The sequence below is a fragment of the Cibotium barometz genome, chromosome 35 (assembly GCF_041138505.1).
Source record: "Cibotium barometz isolate CiBa-2024 chromosome 35, ASM4113850v1, whole genome shotgun sequence".
NCBI classification, from domain to species: Eukaryota; Viridiplantae; Streptophyta; class Polypodiopsida; order Cyatheales; family Cibotiaceae; genus Cibotium; species Cibotium barometz.
Window position 1 is genome coordinate 49,059,226 of NC_141080.1, and position 15,696 is coordinate 49,074,921.

The following is a 15,696-nucleotide window of genomic DNA, read 5'->3' on the forward strand; positions in this document are numbered from 1 at the left end:
CTACTTTAAATTTGTAAAATGAGAGAAGTACTTTTGGTTGAATTTAAAAGCGACCTATGCAAGACAACTTTCGGTTAATAACCTATCCGTTGTTCCCTTGTGTTCTAATATGCATCTTGTGCAGATACTTACTACTCGCTTGAACTTTCTACCATATGGTTGGAGTTCAAGAAAAACCAACCTAAACGATCATACCTATCCTTCCCTTCGATACTCAAGCACACAATCATGATCACCATTTCTTGTTGTTCTTACTTGACTTTGTTTCTTGAGTGATGGAATTCAAGAGATCATGAGCACAAGTATAGAACACAACAACGATGAGAATTTAAGAATGAAAATATACATAGTGAAAGACATCATTGTCCAAATGTGCAAGGAAGACAATCAAAGGGATATGAAATATCTTTATAGAAAAGAACAAGCCACACCACGTGGCCCCAGGGCGACCCCAAAACAGACACGTACATGTTGAACATTTTATAAACCGAATTGTCCAAGGGTGACCTTAGGATTATGGGGGAGCTTGAAAGGAGTTGAACATTTTATAAACCGAATTGTGCAAGGGTGACCTTAGGATTATGGGGGAGCTTGAAAGGAGGATGCGGCCAAAAGAAAGCACGGCGATGATCGATCGAGTTAGATAGCTAGCATACTATCGTTTCTATGTTGTCTCTTCGCGGAGTCCAGGAATGTACGCGAACATGGTTGGCGCGGAATCACGTGTGTTTCTTGTCATCTCTCTCTACGTCGAAAAAGCTGCGGGTCGCGGCGCTCTGTGTTCACACACACGCACGCACGCGCACACACTCTCTCTCTCCCCCTCAAGGGGCCCGTGTGCAAGCCTCCTCCTTGCACTCACATGCTGCCTTGGGAGACTCGATCGTCTTTTTACTGTATCATTGTGTACCCATAGGCAGTGGTCCTCAGGAGCCGCATCTACAACGTCAACAAGCTCGCCAGTATAAGTTCACATGCGAGATAACACGTGTGGGCACTCCGGGTAGACGCAAGCATGAATGCAAACACTGCAAAGCGTTCCAAACTTCTCGCCATAGCTCTGGCGGCGAACCTTGTGGTGGTGGCCGGCCTGCAACCCTTCATTACCAATCATGCGCCTGCTATGTTCATATTCGGGGACTCCCTCGCTGACGTTGGAAACAACGATTACATACCTTTGACCACTCTCAAAGCTAATTTCTACCCTTATGGCGTTGATTACGCTGGACGAAATCCGACTGGGCGCTTCTGCAACGGCCGCATTGTGCTGGATATTTTGGGTTAGTTTAAGTTAATTATTTCTCTCTTTCGCATTGTAGTCCCAACAAAATAATTAGCACTGCTAGTTTTTCCACTAACCTCCTCATTGCAGCTACTCGCTTGGGGTTTCCTATACCGTTGCCTTATCTTTCCCCAAAGACGAAGGGATTGGCCTTCCTGCAAGGTGTAAATTATGCCTCCGCAGGGTGTGGCATTCTCAATGAAACGAGCAACAATTCGGTAATGTTGATGTAGGAACATTTCAATAACCAACATTGAGTGTGTGCGTGCGTGTGTGAGACAGAGAGAGACGTGTACGTGTTTGTGAGAGTGAGAAAGAACATTGAGTGTGTGCGTGCGTGTGTGAGACAGAGAGAGACGTGTACGTGTTTGTGAGAGTGAGAAAGAGAGAGATCAATGTGTGTGTGAGAGTGACAAAGAGAGAGAGAGAGAGAGAGAATGTGTGTATGTGGGGGAGAAAGAATGTGTGTGTGTGTGTGTGTGTGAGAGAGAGAGAGAGAGAGAGAGAACGTGTGTGTGTGGGACAGAAAGAATATCTGTGTGTGTGAGAGAGAGAGAAAGAGAATGTGTGTGTATGAGAGAGAGAGAGAACGTGTGTATGTGGGAGAGAAAGAATGCGTGTGTGAGAGAGAGAGAAAGAGAATGTGTGTGTGTGTGAGAGAGAGAAAGAGAGATCAGAGACAGTGTGTGGGGGGTGTGTCACGTGTGTGTGTGTCTGTGTGTGAGAGAGAGAAAAATTTGTGTGCGTGAGAGAGAGATTAGAGAGAGAAAATGTGTGGGGGTGTGTCACGTGTGTGTGTGTGTGTGTGTGAGAGGGATGTCTTTCTCTTATTACGAGAACTTATTGTTGCAGAATGGGTGCCTCTCATTATCCACCCAATTGAAGTATCACGAGAACACCGTGGAGAAGCTAGTTGGGCAGCTTGGAATCGAGGAAGCTCAAAACCTTCTCACCAAGTCTCTTTACTTTGTGCTCGTTGGGAGCAATGATTTTCTGGGAAACTACATAAGAAACAACACCGGTGATTCAAGGCTATACTCTCCAGCACAATTCAATAATCTCTTGATATCTTCATTGGCCAAGGAGCTTACGGTAAGCTGCGCATTTCAGAAAAATATATCACAGATCAATTATAAGATCTGTTCTAGTTTATCCTAAGGTCACCTGATATTTACAAGATTAATGCTTTTAACTGCTAATCTCTACTGCTAATCTCTACTGAATAATCATTAGATTAATCACCTACCTGATATATACATGCTTTCAGGAAACAGTCATCATTAGATTAATCCTTTTCATATCTACTATAAATAATTATATTAACCACCTAATATCTACGTGATTTGCAATGCATGCATAGAAAAAAGATCGGAATTATATAATTGAAGGTTAATATTGCTCTACTATATCCTAAGGTCACCTAATATCTACATGATTAGCTATACATGCATATTAAAAGGAATAATTATCAGTATATTAGAGCTTATGGGGTAAGCTATACATGCATATTAAAATTAGGATTAATGGTGAGATTAATTCTATGGATTGTTCTATCCTAAGGTCACCAAACAGCTCAATCATGTGGTTTGGTGCAGAGGCTCTACAATCAAAGTGCAAGGAATATGGTCCTTGTGGGGGTTGGTCCCTTGGGTTGCATCCCTTCCCAACGCGCTAGGACTGGCAAAGCTGGAGCCTGCAATGAAAAGCTCAACAATTGGGTGCTTAGTTTTAACGACGCTCTGCAAGGACTTGTAACGCAAATGGGATCTAATTACTCCGATGCAATGATCACCTTTGCCAACCCCTACAGCGTTTTAGAGGATTTTATCCAAAACCCTTCCACCTACGGTAATAATCTAACTACTATTAGTGGCTTCATTTTGTGATCCAATTTAAATTTCATTAGGGCAAGCTGTACGTTTAATAGGTGATTATGATCATGTTAGTGTAAGGCGTACGTTCAATGATTGATTATGACTAGATTAAGGCAAAGTGTAAGTTTAGTTAGTGATTATTATCCTTAATCCTATTAATGCCTTCATTTTAGAATCCAAATTGAATCTATTGAAGATTGGAGTAGGGAGAGGTTTAAGTTAAAAAAGTGATAATGATTAGATTAGGAAAAGATGTGAATATAGTGAGTGATTATGATTAGCGCAAGGACCTGGTGTAAGTTTAACAAGGAACTATGATTGAGTTAGTGCAAAATTTAATGAGGGCAAGGTGTAAGTTTAACAAGTAATTATGATCAGATTAGTGCAAAGCGAACGTTTAATGAGAGAGAATGGAGGTTAGGTTAGGGCAGGGAATAAGCTTAACAAGTGAGCATGATTAGGTAAGGGCAGGCTAGGTGTAAGTTTAATGAGTGTTTTGGACTAAGATTAGGGCAAGGTGTAAGTTGATTAGTTAATGATTATGATCCTGAGTCCTAATCTTGGGTTTTTGCAAAGGATTCAATGTAACCACAGAAGCTTGTTGCGGGGGAGGACGGATGAATGCGCAGATACCATGTTTGCCTTTGTTCACCTACTGCTCCAACAGAAGCAACCACGTGTTCTGGGATCCATGGCACCCCACAGAAGCAGCAAACACATTCCTGGCCAACGCTATGCTCTCGACAAGCAATGCGAGTACTCTCGTTGCCCCATGGAGCATCACCCAACTTGTTTCCAGGACCACATGATCAAAGCCCCCATCGTCTCTACTACCATGGCGCTCCCCCAAGCTTCCCAAATTAAGAACATATTTTTCATGTGAGCTCTTTGAAAAATATTTCAAAGCCTTCATTTGTAAGACATAAAAGAAGTCTTTATTGAATATCTAACTTAGCCATTATCAAAATATAGTAATTAGGCCTACATTATAATTCCCTCTTTTTCTTTTGAAAGCCCTCTTTCGAGGGGATGTTGTCGAGCTAGAAGATACACCTCGAACCTATGACCTCTTGGTTAGGGTGGGTCATTATGAGCTGAGCCACTCTTTGAGTGGAATGTACATCAAATTTTATAAACCTTCAAACAATGAATAAGGAGAGTATAACCTTAAGCATATCGAAAGTGACAATCAAACTTAAAGATACTCAGCAAACTATTTTAAAACCTATAAGAGTATTACAATATACAAAATCCTTAAATATGTCTAGATTGTACGTGCTCCAAAATGCAGAAAATGAAGGAGAGATCAACCGAACACAACCTTTGAATCGACACCCTAGACTCATATGATGTAGAGAAAAAAAGTCTTGCAAATATATGTAGCTCCTAAGTTATTTAAGACTTCAATTGACCAAGATGGAATGAAAATGATGTCCAAACAAAACACAAATTGATTCACTTATTACGAACACTCATGAAAAAGTTGGGTGATCCAAGCACATGAAGATAGTATTAATAGTGTAGATAGTATCATTAGCATAAAATGTCATGGCCAGCAATTAGACCCATCTCCTCATTTGCAACCTAGTTAAGTGCACTACAGACAACTCCAAAATAAGTGTAAAGAACTCTTTGGTTGACTTTTAACAAATAGGACATAAGGCAAAAGTAGAGCATTTCCTTGCAAGAGTTGTTGCTATAAGGGAGGCCCATGACATTATTCTCTAAAGAAAATATTTTTCTTAAAGAGGAATGTGACCTTGTTGTGAGAATGAGTAGTTGTACCCCCATATATTTTTTAACTATTGTACTCTTCGAAGCGGCTAATGCCTCCCAATTGTATCACCTAATAAAGACCTAAAAATGGCATCATTACATAGAAGAGGTTAGTGTTGTGTAACTTGAGAGAATACTGAAGCACCAATAATTAATTATGATGGTTATATATCACATTCATAATTTAGGTGAGGTATGAGCTCTTTGGGCCCTTTCAAAAACTAAATCAGTAATAAGAGGTGAGGGAAATAAACTTAGAAAAAAGATTTTGTTGACTCCAAAAGTCTTGAAGTTAACCTTACTATGGACATGCAACAATGAACCTCATAACAAGCCTTTCACATTAGGAAAAATATGTGAATAGAGAACTCCAAAATAAGTGTAAAGAACTCTTTGATGTGCCTTTTAACAAATGGGACATAAGGAAAAAGTAAAGTATTTCCTTTCAAGAGTTGTTGAGGCCCATGCCATTATTCTCTAAACAAAATATTATGCTTTACAGGGGTGTATGCATGATAAAGTACTACAAAAAGTGGTGTCCAAGACATCACTTGTCCGATTGTTTACAAGTCCTCTTCAAAGCTTTTTTTATTTATTGAGCATGGTTTTCTCTTCAAAACTTCTCTTGTGGGGTTGTTCACAAGTTCTCTTTTAAAAAAATTTGATTTATTGAGCATGGTTTCTTAGGGACGGAAAAATCAATTCAAATAGGAGGATGGCTTTTTTTAAGGATAGAAAGTTAATTTAAAAAGGAGGCTTTCTTTACTTTTTTAATAAGTGCTTTGTAGCCTCCCAAGACCCACGACATCCACTTCTCTCTCCCTCCCTCCCTCTCCCTCCCTCTCCCTCTCTCTCTCTCTCTCTCTCTCTCTCTCTCTCTCTCTTTGTGTAGCCTTGAATCTATAAGCACTCTCTATAGGCGTGAAAGCTCTCTCTTGTTGAAATTACAGTAATGTGATGAGCTATGGTGGATTAAATGCTAGAATCAACATCATTAACAAAGTGATTAGATGATAATTAATATGTGATTAGTGAATTAACTAATAGCTTCATGTAGACATGGATAATCAAAAACCATCAAATTCTCATTAGGCCAATGCCTCAATTTATAGAGTTTACATCCAAGCATCTAATCCCTGAAGCCGCAACGGACCTCAAAAAGGTGCTAGAAGAGAGGATTCTAAACAGTAGGGTGGAATTTACACTAGGGGAAGTCTTGGGAATTGCAAAGAAAGAATTCCATGATGAGATAATTGATATTATACGAAGGAAAAGGCAGTCCATAATTGAATCTATTCCATCACAAGGGGAGACAAGCACTTCCAATACTCACGGAGTACAAGTACATCAAAAGGAAGAGAGAGAGAATGTGGTGGAATGCAGTCACTCTACTAGAGGGGCACGACAAGTGCGCTTTGTGGATGAGGGTGATGAAAAAGATGTTCTCGCAAAAAGTCATTACTCCAGGAACCATTGGGCAAGGGCCACCACTGAAACCCTTGTCAAGATAGGAGACTTGGAAGAGCCGTATGTCGCTCTAATCGACCATGGGTCTGAAATAAATCTTATGGCTAAAAACCTCTACAACAAATGTAAGTGGCCAATGGATGCAGATCATAGGTGGATGATTAAGGCGGCTAATAACTCATCTGGAGAGCTCTATGCAGCCTATTCAAATGTAAGGGTAACTATAGGGGATGTGAAAGATGATCAGAACTTCTTCGTCCAGGAGATGTCATCGTATCCCCTCATCCTTGGGCAACCCTATATTACAGCTGTGAGGATGGAGACAAAGGTCTTAGATGATGGCTCAGCATATGCAAGAATAAGGAGCAAAGATGGCAAGAAAGCTGTTTAGTTCTTGACAGTTTGCATTAACCATGAAAGGAACCGCGAGTCTCTTCGAGAACAGTCACTCCCAAAGACAAACAGAGAATTCATGAACTATAGGGAGATGAGGGATTTTGGCCAGGTGCCATTGTAAAGCGGGATTGCAATGGTACAAGGGGGCAATGATTTCTCGCAGGACTTAATCAATGTAAATAACTTTTCAGCAAACTTTCAGAGATTCTCTAGCTATGGGTCAATAGTCTTTGTAAAAAGCAAGGATTTGAAGCGTGGTATGCGTCGATATGTATAAAATGTACAAAAAAGTCTTGAGCAGTGTGGTCTTTTGGAGAAAAATGTGGAAACTGACTGCTTGCCACTCCTTGGGATGATTTGCAAGCTGCACCACTCCAGATATCGCTATGCTCAGGTGGATTGCCTATATCAAGTCACTAAATCCTGAGTTTAAGCATATTGTAGGGAAGGACAACCCAGTTGCAGATATGCTATCAAGAGCCAGGTCTGAAGATGAAGAAGGGATGATTAGTGACATTGATGATGTAGGCACAAAGTTCTATACTACTGCACATGCAAAAGGGGACCATGCTTGCTCATCAAATGCACTTGAGTTTTTTACTGAGGAAATGTATGAAGGAGATTGGTTGCTTATTGGCCAATACTTGAGTACCTTGACAAGGCAGGAAAATTGGTCTGATTTAGAATTCAAGAGGATCCGCAAAAAGGCATATGGGTATTTTCTAAAGAATGGGTACCTGTGGAAGCATCCTAAGCAGAGGAATGCTATGCCATAAAGAGTTATATGTGATAAAGAGACTCAAGGGAAGCTCATGAAAGAATTCCATGAGAGTCTCTGGGCTAGACATCGAAGTGTGTGGACCACCTTTATCAAAATAAAGGAAAGATATTGGTGGAAAGGAATGTACAGGGATGTATCCCAATATGTGGAAACATGCATGGTATGTCAAATGTACTCGAATGTGCGACATCGTGATGGCTTGCAACCAACCTACCCACCTGCCATGCACTACAAATGGGTAGTGGATCTAGTTACAATGCCCTTGGGAATCTGGCAGATGCGGTACGTAGTACTTGCAAGAGAAGACCTAACAAATCAGGTGGAAGGGCATGCTCTTAGAACAAAGAGCACGGAAACAATATGCAAATTTCTCTTGGAAGATGTGATTTTCTGGTATGGTTGTGTTGGAAAAATAACAGCTGACAGGGGTGAGCTAGATGCTGAAGAAGCAAGGGAATTCTTTTCTAGAATTGGCATCAAATTGGTCCTAACATGTGCTTACAACCTTGAGGGCAATGGTAAAAGCGAGCAAGGACATCCTCCAATCATTAAAGCTTTGGCTAAGGCATGCAGAGGAAGAATGCAGGAGTGGCCAAGGCTGCTACCATATGCTTTATGGGCTGACCGTACGACTCATAGCTCAGTGACAGGATACATGCCTATAGAATTAATGTATAGTCAGAAGCCGGTATTGCCAGTTGAAGAAGTAGTCCCAACTTGGAATGTATTACCCTGGGTGGAAGAATTGAACAGGGAAGACCTCCTTGCACTACGAATGAGGCAATTGGAGAGAAGGCCTGAAGATGTAGAGCTTGCTAAAGCTCGTTTGAAAGATGCAAGGTTGAAAAATAAAGAAAGATTTGATAGAAGACACAGACTCCGGCCAAAACCCATTGAAGAAGGTGATTGGGTCCTAATGTATGATAGTAGTCTTGACAACCAGTTCACCGTACAAAGGAAGTTTGCAAAAAGATGGTTTGGCCCTTACATTGTCAAGCATGTGCATGGAAATGCCACGTATATCCTGTGTGAGCTTGACGGGATAGATAAAGAATCCTATAGCAGGCAAAAGGATCAAGATGTTTAAAAGAAGACATGACAGTGATCCTTTTGATTCACAGGAGACTCAAGATGAGAGGCTTGATAGTGATAGCATGGATATGGTTGAAGAGGAAGAGGATGTAGAAGATGAAGACGACATCCAGATATATGTGGATCTTGATGATGATTTGGCACATACCAGAGGATGTCCAGGTTTAGAGGGGGCAGATGTCGTGCCATGGCACGTCTATGGTGTGAAACCATGCATGTGAGGCCATTGAATATAAATCTAGATGCATGGGATTAAGTGCCATGACTTGAGTCATTTTATGATGCCTATGTACATATGTTCATATTGTAAATGAGGTTCAATAAGACAAGATGAGGCTGAACCAGGTCTCGAAGCCTCTGTACATAAGTGTGGTGTGAATCATGGAGTTTTTATGCTTATGGTGAACCTTGAGGTAGCACGAATTATCAATGAACCAAAAGCAGCATCACTTTCTTATGGGCTGACAAGAAAGAGGGATTAGTTGCAGTTTTTGATCTTGATGGAGCATAAGAAAGACTGAAGGACCTGGCACAAGAGGCTTTCATGAGAGATGCTTCAATTGGCAACAGTTTGATCAGCATGTATGCAAAGTGTGGCTCTGTTTCAGAGGCAAGGGAAGTCTTTGATAAGCTACCAGTTCGAGATGTTGTAGCATGGAGCTCAATGGTAAAAGGATATGGCATTAACCATGAGGGTTCCTTGGCTATGCAATGTTTCAACGACATGCATGCACAAGCATGCAAGGGAACAGTAGCAGTTTTCCACATGGCAGCTCCAGATTCATCAATCAACAATTTCAATCTACACTACAATGTCACTGTTGAAGGAACGCGCAATATAATAAATGCTTGCCTTCACAACAACGTGCACAAGCTCATTTATACTAGCTCACCTAGTACTGTTTTTGATGGTGTGCATGGCATCATGAATGGAGATGAAACCCTGCCATACCCTGATCGGCATAATGATTCCTACTCTGAGACAAAATCACAGGCAGAGGCACTTGTTCTTGGGGCTAATGGAATGTCAGGTTTAGTCACTTGTGCTCTTCGTCCAAGCAGTATCTTTGGCCCTGGGGACAGGTTGCTAGTCCCATCGCTTGTTATTACTGGTGCAAGATAAGGGAAAATGAAGTTTATACTGGGGGATGGCAAACAACATGTATGATTTCACTTATGTGGAGAATGTGGCTCATGTGCATGTTTGTGCCGAGCAAGCCCTGGATGCAGCCAAATGCTATGGTGACAATGTTGCTGCAGGCAAAGCTTATTTTATCACAAACAAGGAGCCAAAACGATTTTGGTCTTTTGTTTCAGAAATCCTAGAAGGACTTGGATATGACAGACCCAGAATTCATCTTCCTATTGGATTGCTAAAGCCTTTGGGCTTGTCAATACTCCTCACGGTGGCGCCTTGCACGGTGAAATTACGAAGGCATTTTAAAAAAAAAGGAATATCCAAATTTTAAGCAAAAAAAAAAGGGGACGCAGCGTATTTTCATTTGGGAAATGCGAGTTTTTGGCTGCAAAAGGGAATTCGGCCGGAATCCCTTGCGAGAAAAATAAAAAAGAACCAGGCGACGCAGATATGAGAGGGAAGTGTGCAGAAAAGGGAGGGGAAGAGAACCAGAGCTCGTTTCTTTGGCAGATTATCTTGCTTGGGATTTTAGCTCCTATTCAAGCCTTGTAGGGGTTAGAATTGGAGAGTAATAGAAGCTTCATTTAGTGATATGCTTTCTAAAAATTTTCAAAAATGAAGGGAACTGCTACTCGATTTTATGCAAGGAGAGAATTCGGCATAGAAGCTCATGGAGATGACATGAAATTCGGTTTTTTTTTAATGAAACAGAGATAAGCTTTTTATGAATTCAATTTCAAAAATCGTAATTCCCTTATGGCCTTAGAGAGTGGAGAGTTTTTCTGGAATTTGAGAGTTTTGGAGATTGAATGTTCCAAAGTTCAAGGTGGTTTTGATTCTGGAACCTTGTAAGAGAATGCTTGATTGGATAACATAAAGCTTATGGAAATTACATGATGATGTATATATGCCATATGTTATTTTTCTTTTGTGAGTTGTTGGAATCTGAAAGCAGGTTTTCATGAGATCAAGAGTCATCTTGAAATGGTGATGTTGACATTATGTGAAACATATGATGTGAATGGTCACATGTATATGGAAATCTTTTGAAGATTGTGCTATGCCTACATGTGTTATGTATGAGGCACTTGGATAAAGGGACAGGTGATCTATGATTTGAGTTAATCAAGCTCTTGGTTCGTGACTTGTGTGCAATCATCAAGCTGTAATTGGGAATGTTTGAAGTGAATTGACACATGTACATGTCAACCAAAATTGAGATGTCACATGCCATTTGAAGAGATAAGGATTGGAAGCTACTCTCACAGCCAGAAGTCCGGCACTTGCCCAGTGATACCGCACACGTCACGACAACATGGATTGCTTAGCTACAGAAGTTGTTTGAGACATAGCTTCTTTGAGACAGATATGGGTCCCCCCTACACGAGCAAGGAGGATAAGCTAAGTGGTTCAAACTATGATCACTGGAAGCTACAGATGAAGGTCTGGTTCACACACAAGGGACTCTGGGAGATTGTTCAGGGCCACGAACGAAAGCCCAAATTACCTACTAGCTCTAGGAAGTGGACGCAAGACACCAGGAGGATGCCTTTCTTGCTGAACTTTCAGCTTGGGAGAATCAAGACTCAAAAGCTCACTCTCTGCACTTGTGTACGAGCCATCTCACCAAAGGCCTCCCCCGCCATGCAAACATTGGATTGTGTTGTTTTTGTTTGGAGAAAGCTAACAGATCTTTATGCACAAGACTCTGGACCTTTATGCCCAATCGTATGGTGCTAGTTGGCTACCCCAATTTGTGCATATATATAGTCGGGCATGCCCCCCCTCACAAACGCTGTATTGAACAGTATGGGATACTAGAATTGTCGCCTACACAAGAATCTCACATGGGGAGTATTCTTGTGGTATGGAATGCTAGAATATGTCACATATGCAATTACAAAACTATGAGTCATTTATTAGTATCATGGAGTGGTTGGTTCTAGTCTATGAGTTGTTTCAAAGCCAACATGGCAGGCATACTATGCTTATATGGTTGGTCAAAGATATGCAAGATTGTCTTTTGAATAACACTGTGCCAGTTGAGCTTCGCTAGCTTGTGTGAACATGTGCTTGTTTTGGCAACTTTGCAGAGAAGGATTTCTCACATCGATCATGCCATGGCACCTTCATTTTGCATGTATGTGGATGGATTCTCGGGTTGTTGCAAGATCAGGGTGTCCAGTTTTATCCAGTTTATGCTGGACTGGGACAATGCTTGGAGAGCAAATTTTTGGGGGCAAGGTACTTAAAATGAGATCAAGCAAATAATAGAAAATACGCTTGCCCTTAAATTAACCCAATATAACTTAAATTTATATAAATTAGTCTAATTAATCAAAATTAATCAAAAATATGATGAAATGATAAACAAATGATCTTTCCATACTTAGAGTGATCCAATTTATTTTTCCATAGATGCACCATTATAATTACACTAGTCCCTATAGGTTTTAGATGATTCACATCAAAAATGTAAATTTACTAATTAGATTATTAATATTTGCAGGCCTTCTGATAGTCTGGAAGAATTTTGAAAAAGAGATCATTAAAAATCCAACCATTGGATTTGTAATTTTTACTAACCACCACATTCTACTAATGTCTCAGTATCTACCCACTCTTTTGATCTATAAGATTGAGGATTTTAAGTGGTAGCTATTGTGGGTACAAAAAGTGGCGTATATTATAACACTTTAAAGACCTTGAAATATTTAAAGAAAATAGACAAATATCTTAAAATTTTCTCAAAAAATAAAGTTAAGCTCCATATTATGTGAAGATCTAAGGTACAAAGTGGGAATCTCATATGAATTTATATGTAAAAGATATTAGCATCTTATGGAATCAGTTCAAATTTGGGACAGGGTGTATACATTGACTTTGTACCTAAGAAAATGAGGTCTTTTGACTATCTAATGCTTAATCAAATTATGCAACTATATTTTCAACTTTGAATATGATGTTCCAACAAAAGAACTTGAAATGAAATTCCTCCATTTACTAGGAGAGATTAGCCATTAAAGGTAAACAAATGCTGTTTTTTTACTATTTACAGGGTGCCTGAGTGGACAAAACTGGGCACCCTGATCTTGCAATCACCCTCCCATAGAAGGACTCCGGTGTGAGCCCACTGACATGTCAATATAGGAATTTATGTCTTTTGCATGTATGTGGATGGATCCCCAGGAAGGACTCTGGTGTGAGCCCACTAACATGGCAAGAGAACATGTGTGGCTTAACATGGCAAGAGAACATGTGTTACTTATGAATCCTGACATGATGAAACATATGTGACTTATGATGCTTGGCATGATAGAACATGTGTGGCTTATGAAGCCTGACATGACAGAACATGCATGGATTGTGAAGCTTGACATGACAGAACATGTATGGCTTATGAGGCTTGACATGATAGGACATGTGTGGCTTATGAAGCTTGACATGATAGAACATGTATGGCTTATGAGACTTGACATGATAGAATATGTATGACTTGAGAAGCTTGACATGACAGTACATGTGTGGCATATGAAGCATGACATGGCAATATATGTGTGGCATATGGAGCCTGACATGGTGTGTTTTCTTATTGTGAATGTGTGGCATATGCAGCTTGACATAAAAGTACATGTATGGCAGATACAACCTAACATGGTGTGTTTTTCTTATAGTACATGTATGGCAAAAGCAACCTCACATGGAGTGTACTTATGTTTTCGAAAGTTTCCAAAAAGATTTAGGACTCATGAACATTCAATGAGTATTCTATGGTTACAATGGATTTGGAATTATGGTTTTAATAATCAAATTATGGCACTCCATATGTAATTCTTGAAGGGTATTTGTACCAGGTTTATACAGTTAAGGAAAATTGTCTTATAAGATGGTGGGAATGTCACCATTTGGTTGCTTTCACTCTTTACTAGTGTTTCATACACTGATTGGAGCCAAGGTGTGAACAAGGCTGTTTCACAAAAGTAGGGAAGTCATGGGATGGAAGATGCCTGTGTAAAGCTAAGAGACTTGTTGCAAAACTTGTGTGAAGGTTTATCTGAAGGCGAATTACAAGACATGAGTTTACAGGATTTTATTCACTTATGAGATTGCTTGTGGAGCTTTCATGATACCTGTTGTAGTCTTTCATCTTTAATTGAGGATGGCGTCTCTATCTTCTTGGAGTTCACTCAACATCCAGTCTCCATCTGGTGTTGAGAGGGGGTGTTAGACATCATCATCCCCTTGTTGTTGGCTCCTCTGTGGTGTCCTATTTGTGCCCCTAGGGCTAACCATGTTATCTTGAGGGGCTAGTCATCCCCTTTCACCTTTTCCCACTTTTTTTCCTCATTTTATGGAGTCATGGGCCTTTATGCCCAGTCGTGTGGTGCTGGTTGGCTGCCCTTGTTTGTGCATATATATATAGCAAAGCTTGCCCCCCTTCACACACATGGGTATTTGCCTCTTGCATGCCTTGTGCCTCTACATTTTGGCGAGCTTCATTCCCTCACATATTAGGTGATCTTCCCGTTCCTTCTCGAGACTTGTACGAGCATGATCATCTTGTTTAGTTGATATTGAGAGTAGGTATCCACATGCGTTTTTCTCCATCTCTCTCTCTCAGTCTCTCTCTCCTGCATTTCCACTTTCCCATCTTCTATTATGCATTCCTTGAACACTGTCTATGTGTTGAGATTCAAGCTCGATGTCAGTGTGAGCTAGCTATGCTTTGTGCTGGCATGTTAGGTAGGAACATGTGTGAGACATAAATGACTGCGTCCAGCTGGTCATAGTGTGTGGACATTAGCTAGGGTTAGTAGAGTGTGGACACAACTCATAGTGTGTTGTGTGTATTATGGATTATGGCTTTATGCATTGTGTGAGAAGGGAGATGGCTTCCCTCTATGGTAAGGGTTTGCAATATACATTAGGTTTTGCTCCTATGTGTGTGTCTCCTCTCCCTCTACCGCTTCTTTCAACATGGTATCAGAGCCTTGTGCTGTCTATTAGGGTTTATGAGTGAGTGAGAGAAGAGGGAGACATTACGAACTCAATGGAGTCTTCTTGGGCCCTTTTATTTGGCAGTTTAAGGGAGTCAAACCTTTTCTCTGAAGAAGAAACGTTTTCTAATTTGAAGCTTCAAAACGGCTACTTTATTCGAATTTGAATTTTGGGGAAAAAATGGAATTTAAAATCTAGCGGATAAAACCATATCATGTAACATATCTATGGAAAACTCTTGATGCGTAGATCACGGATCTGTAATCTTCGCTCAAATCAGAGCTTGTATGTAGAAGTTATGGAGGTCCGAAAATTGTAAAATTGCCCCCTCCCTTTTTGGGGGAAAAAGTGCACCCTTTGACCACTCTTACACCTCTCTTAATCACCAATGGTTTTTGCTTACATGGCAGGCTCCTATTTGTCAAAAAGTTAAATGTTTTCATAATCTCATGGCAAATTAAAGGGCCCAAAAAGACTCCATTGAGTTCCTAATGAGAAGCTGTGAAGAAAAGCTGTGAAGCTTGCCATTGGAGCTGTGAAGCTTGGAGCACACCGATTTCTATCAGATCTTAGAGCTTGGCCTACCGGGTAAGGTCTTCTAAACATCCTTGAGCAGATTGCATGTGATACAGGCAAAAACAAAGCAAATTAGAGCAAATCAAAGCAAAGAAGAATTCTGGTTTTTTGAAAGCTTTCCATTAAAGCTTGGAAACACTGATGTATGGTGAAATAGAAGTGATTCTGGCAAAAGACACATGTATCTGACAAAGAGGAATGTATTGGCACTTCCTATGCAAGCCCTACTGTGATTTTGGAGCAAGTATGTGAAAAATTCTGGTTTTTGAGCTCTCACAAAATAGAGAAAAAGGAGTCAAAATTTGATGCATTTGGA

General features: G+C 40.4%; 1 protein-coding gene and 1 pseudogene across 1 annotated transcript; both read left to right on the forward strand.

Moving 5' to 3' along the window:
* Window positions 1–870: 870 nt before the first annotated feature.
* LOC147618549 (GDSL esterase/lipase 7-like) lies at window positions 871–4,327 on the forward strand. Its single transcript, XM_086775005.1, has 5 exons — window positions 871–1,280; window positions 1,373–1,500; window positions 2,135–2,374; window positions 2,878–3,130; window positions 3,733–4,327. The coding sequence occupies exons 1-5, from the start codon at window positions 1,016–1,018 to the stop codon at window positions 3,963–3,965; spliced, it is 1,119 nt and encodes a 372-aa protein (XP_086631131.1). The 5' UTR covers window positions 871–1,015; the 3' UTR covers window positions 3,966–4,327.
* Window positions 4,328–9,248: 4,921 nt separating this feature from the next.
* LOC147618550 (3beta-hydroxysteroid-dehydrogenase/decarboxylase pseudogene) lies at window positions 9,249–13,884 on the forward strand (annotated as a pseudogene).
* Window positions 13,885–15,696: the final 1,812 nt, after the last annotated feature.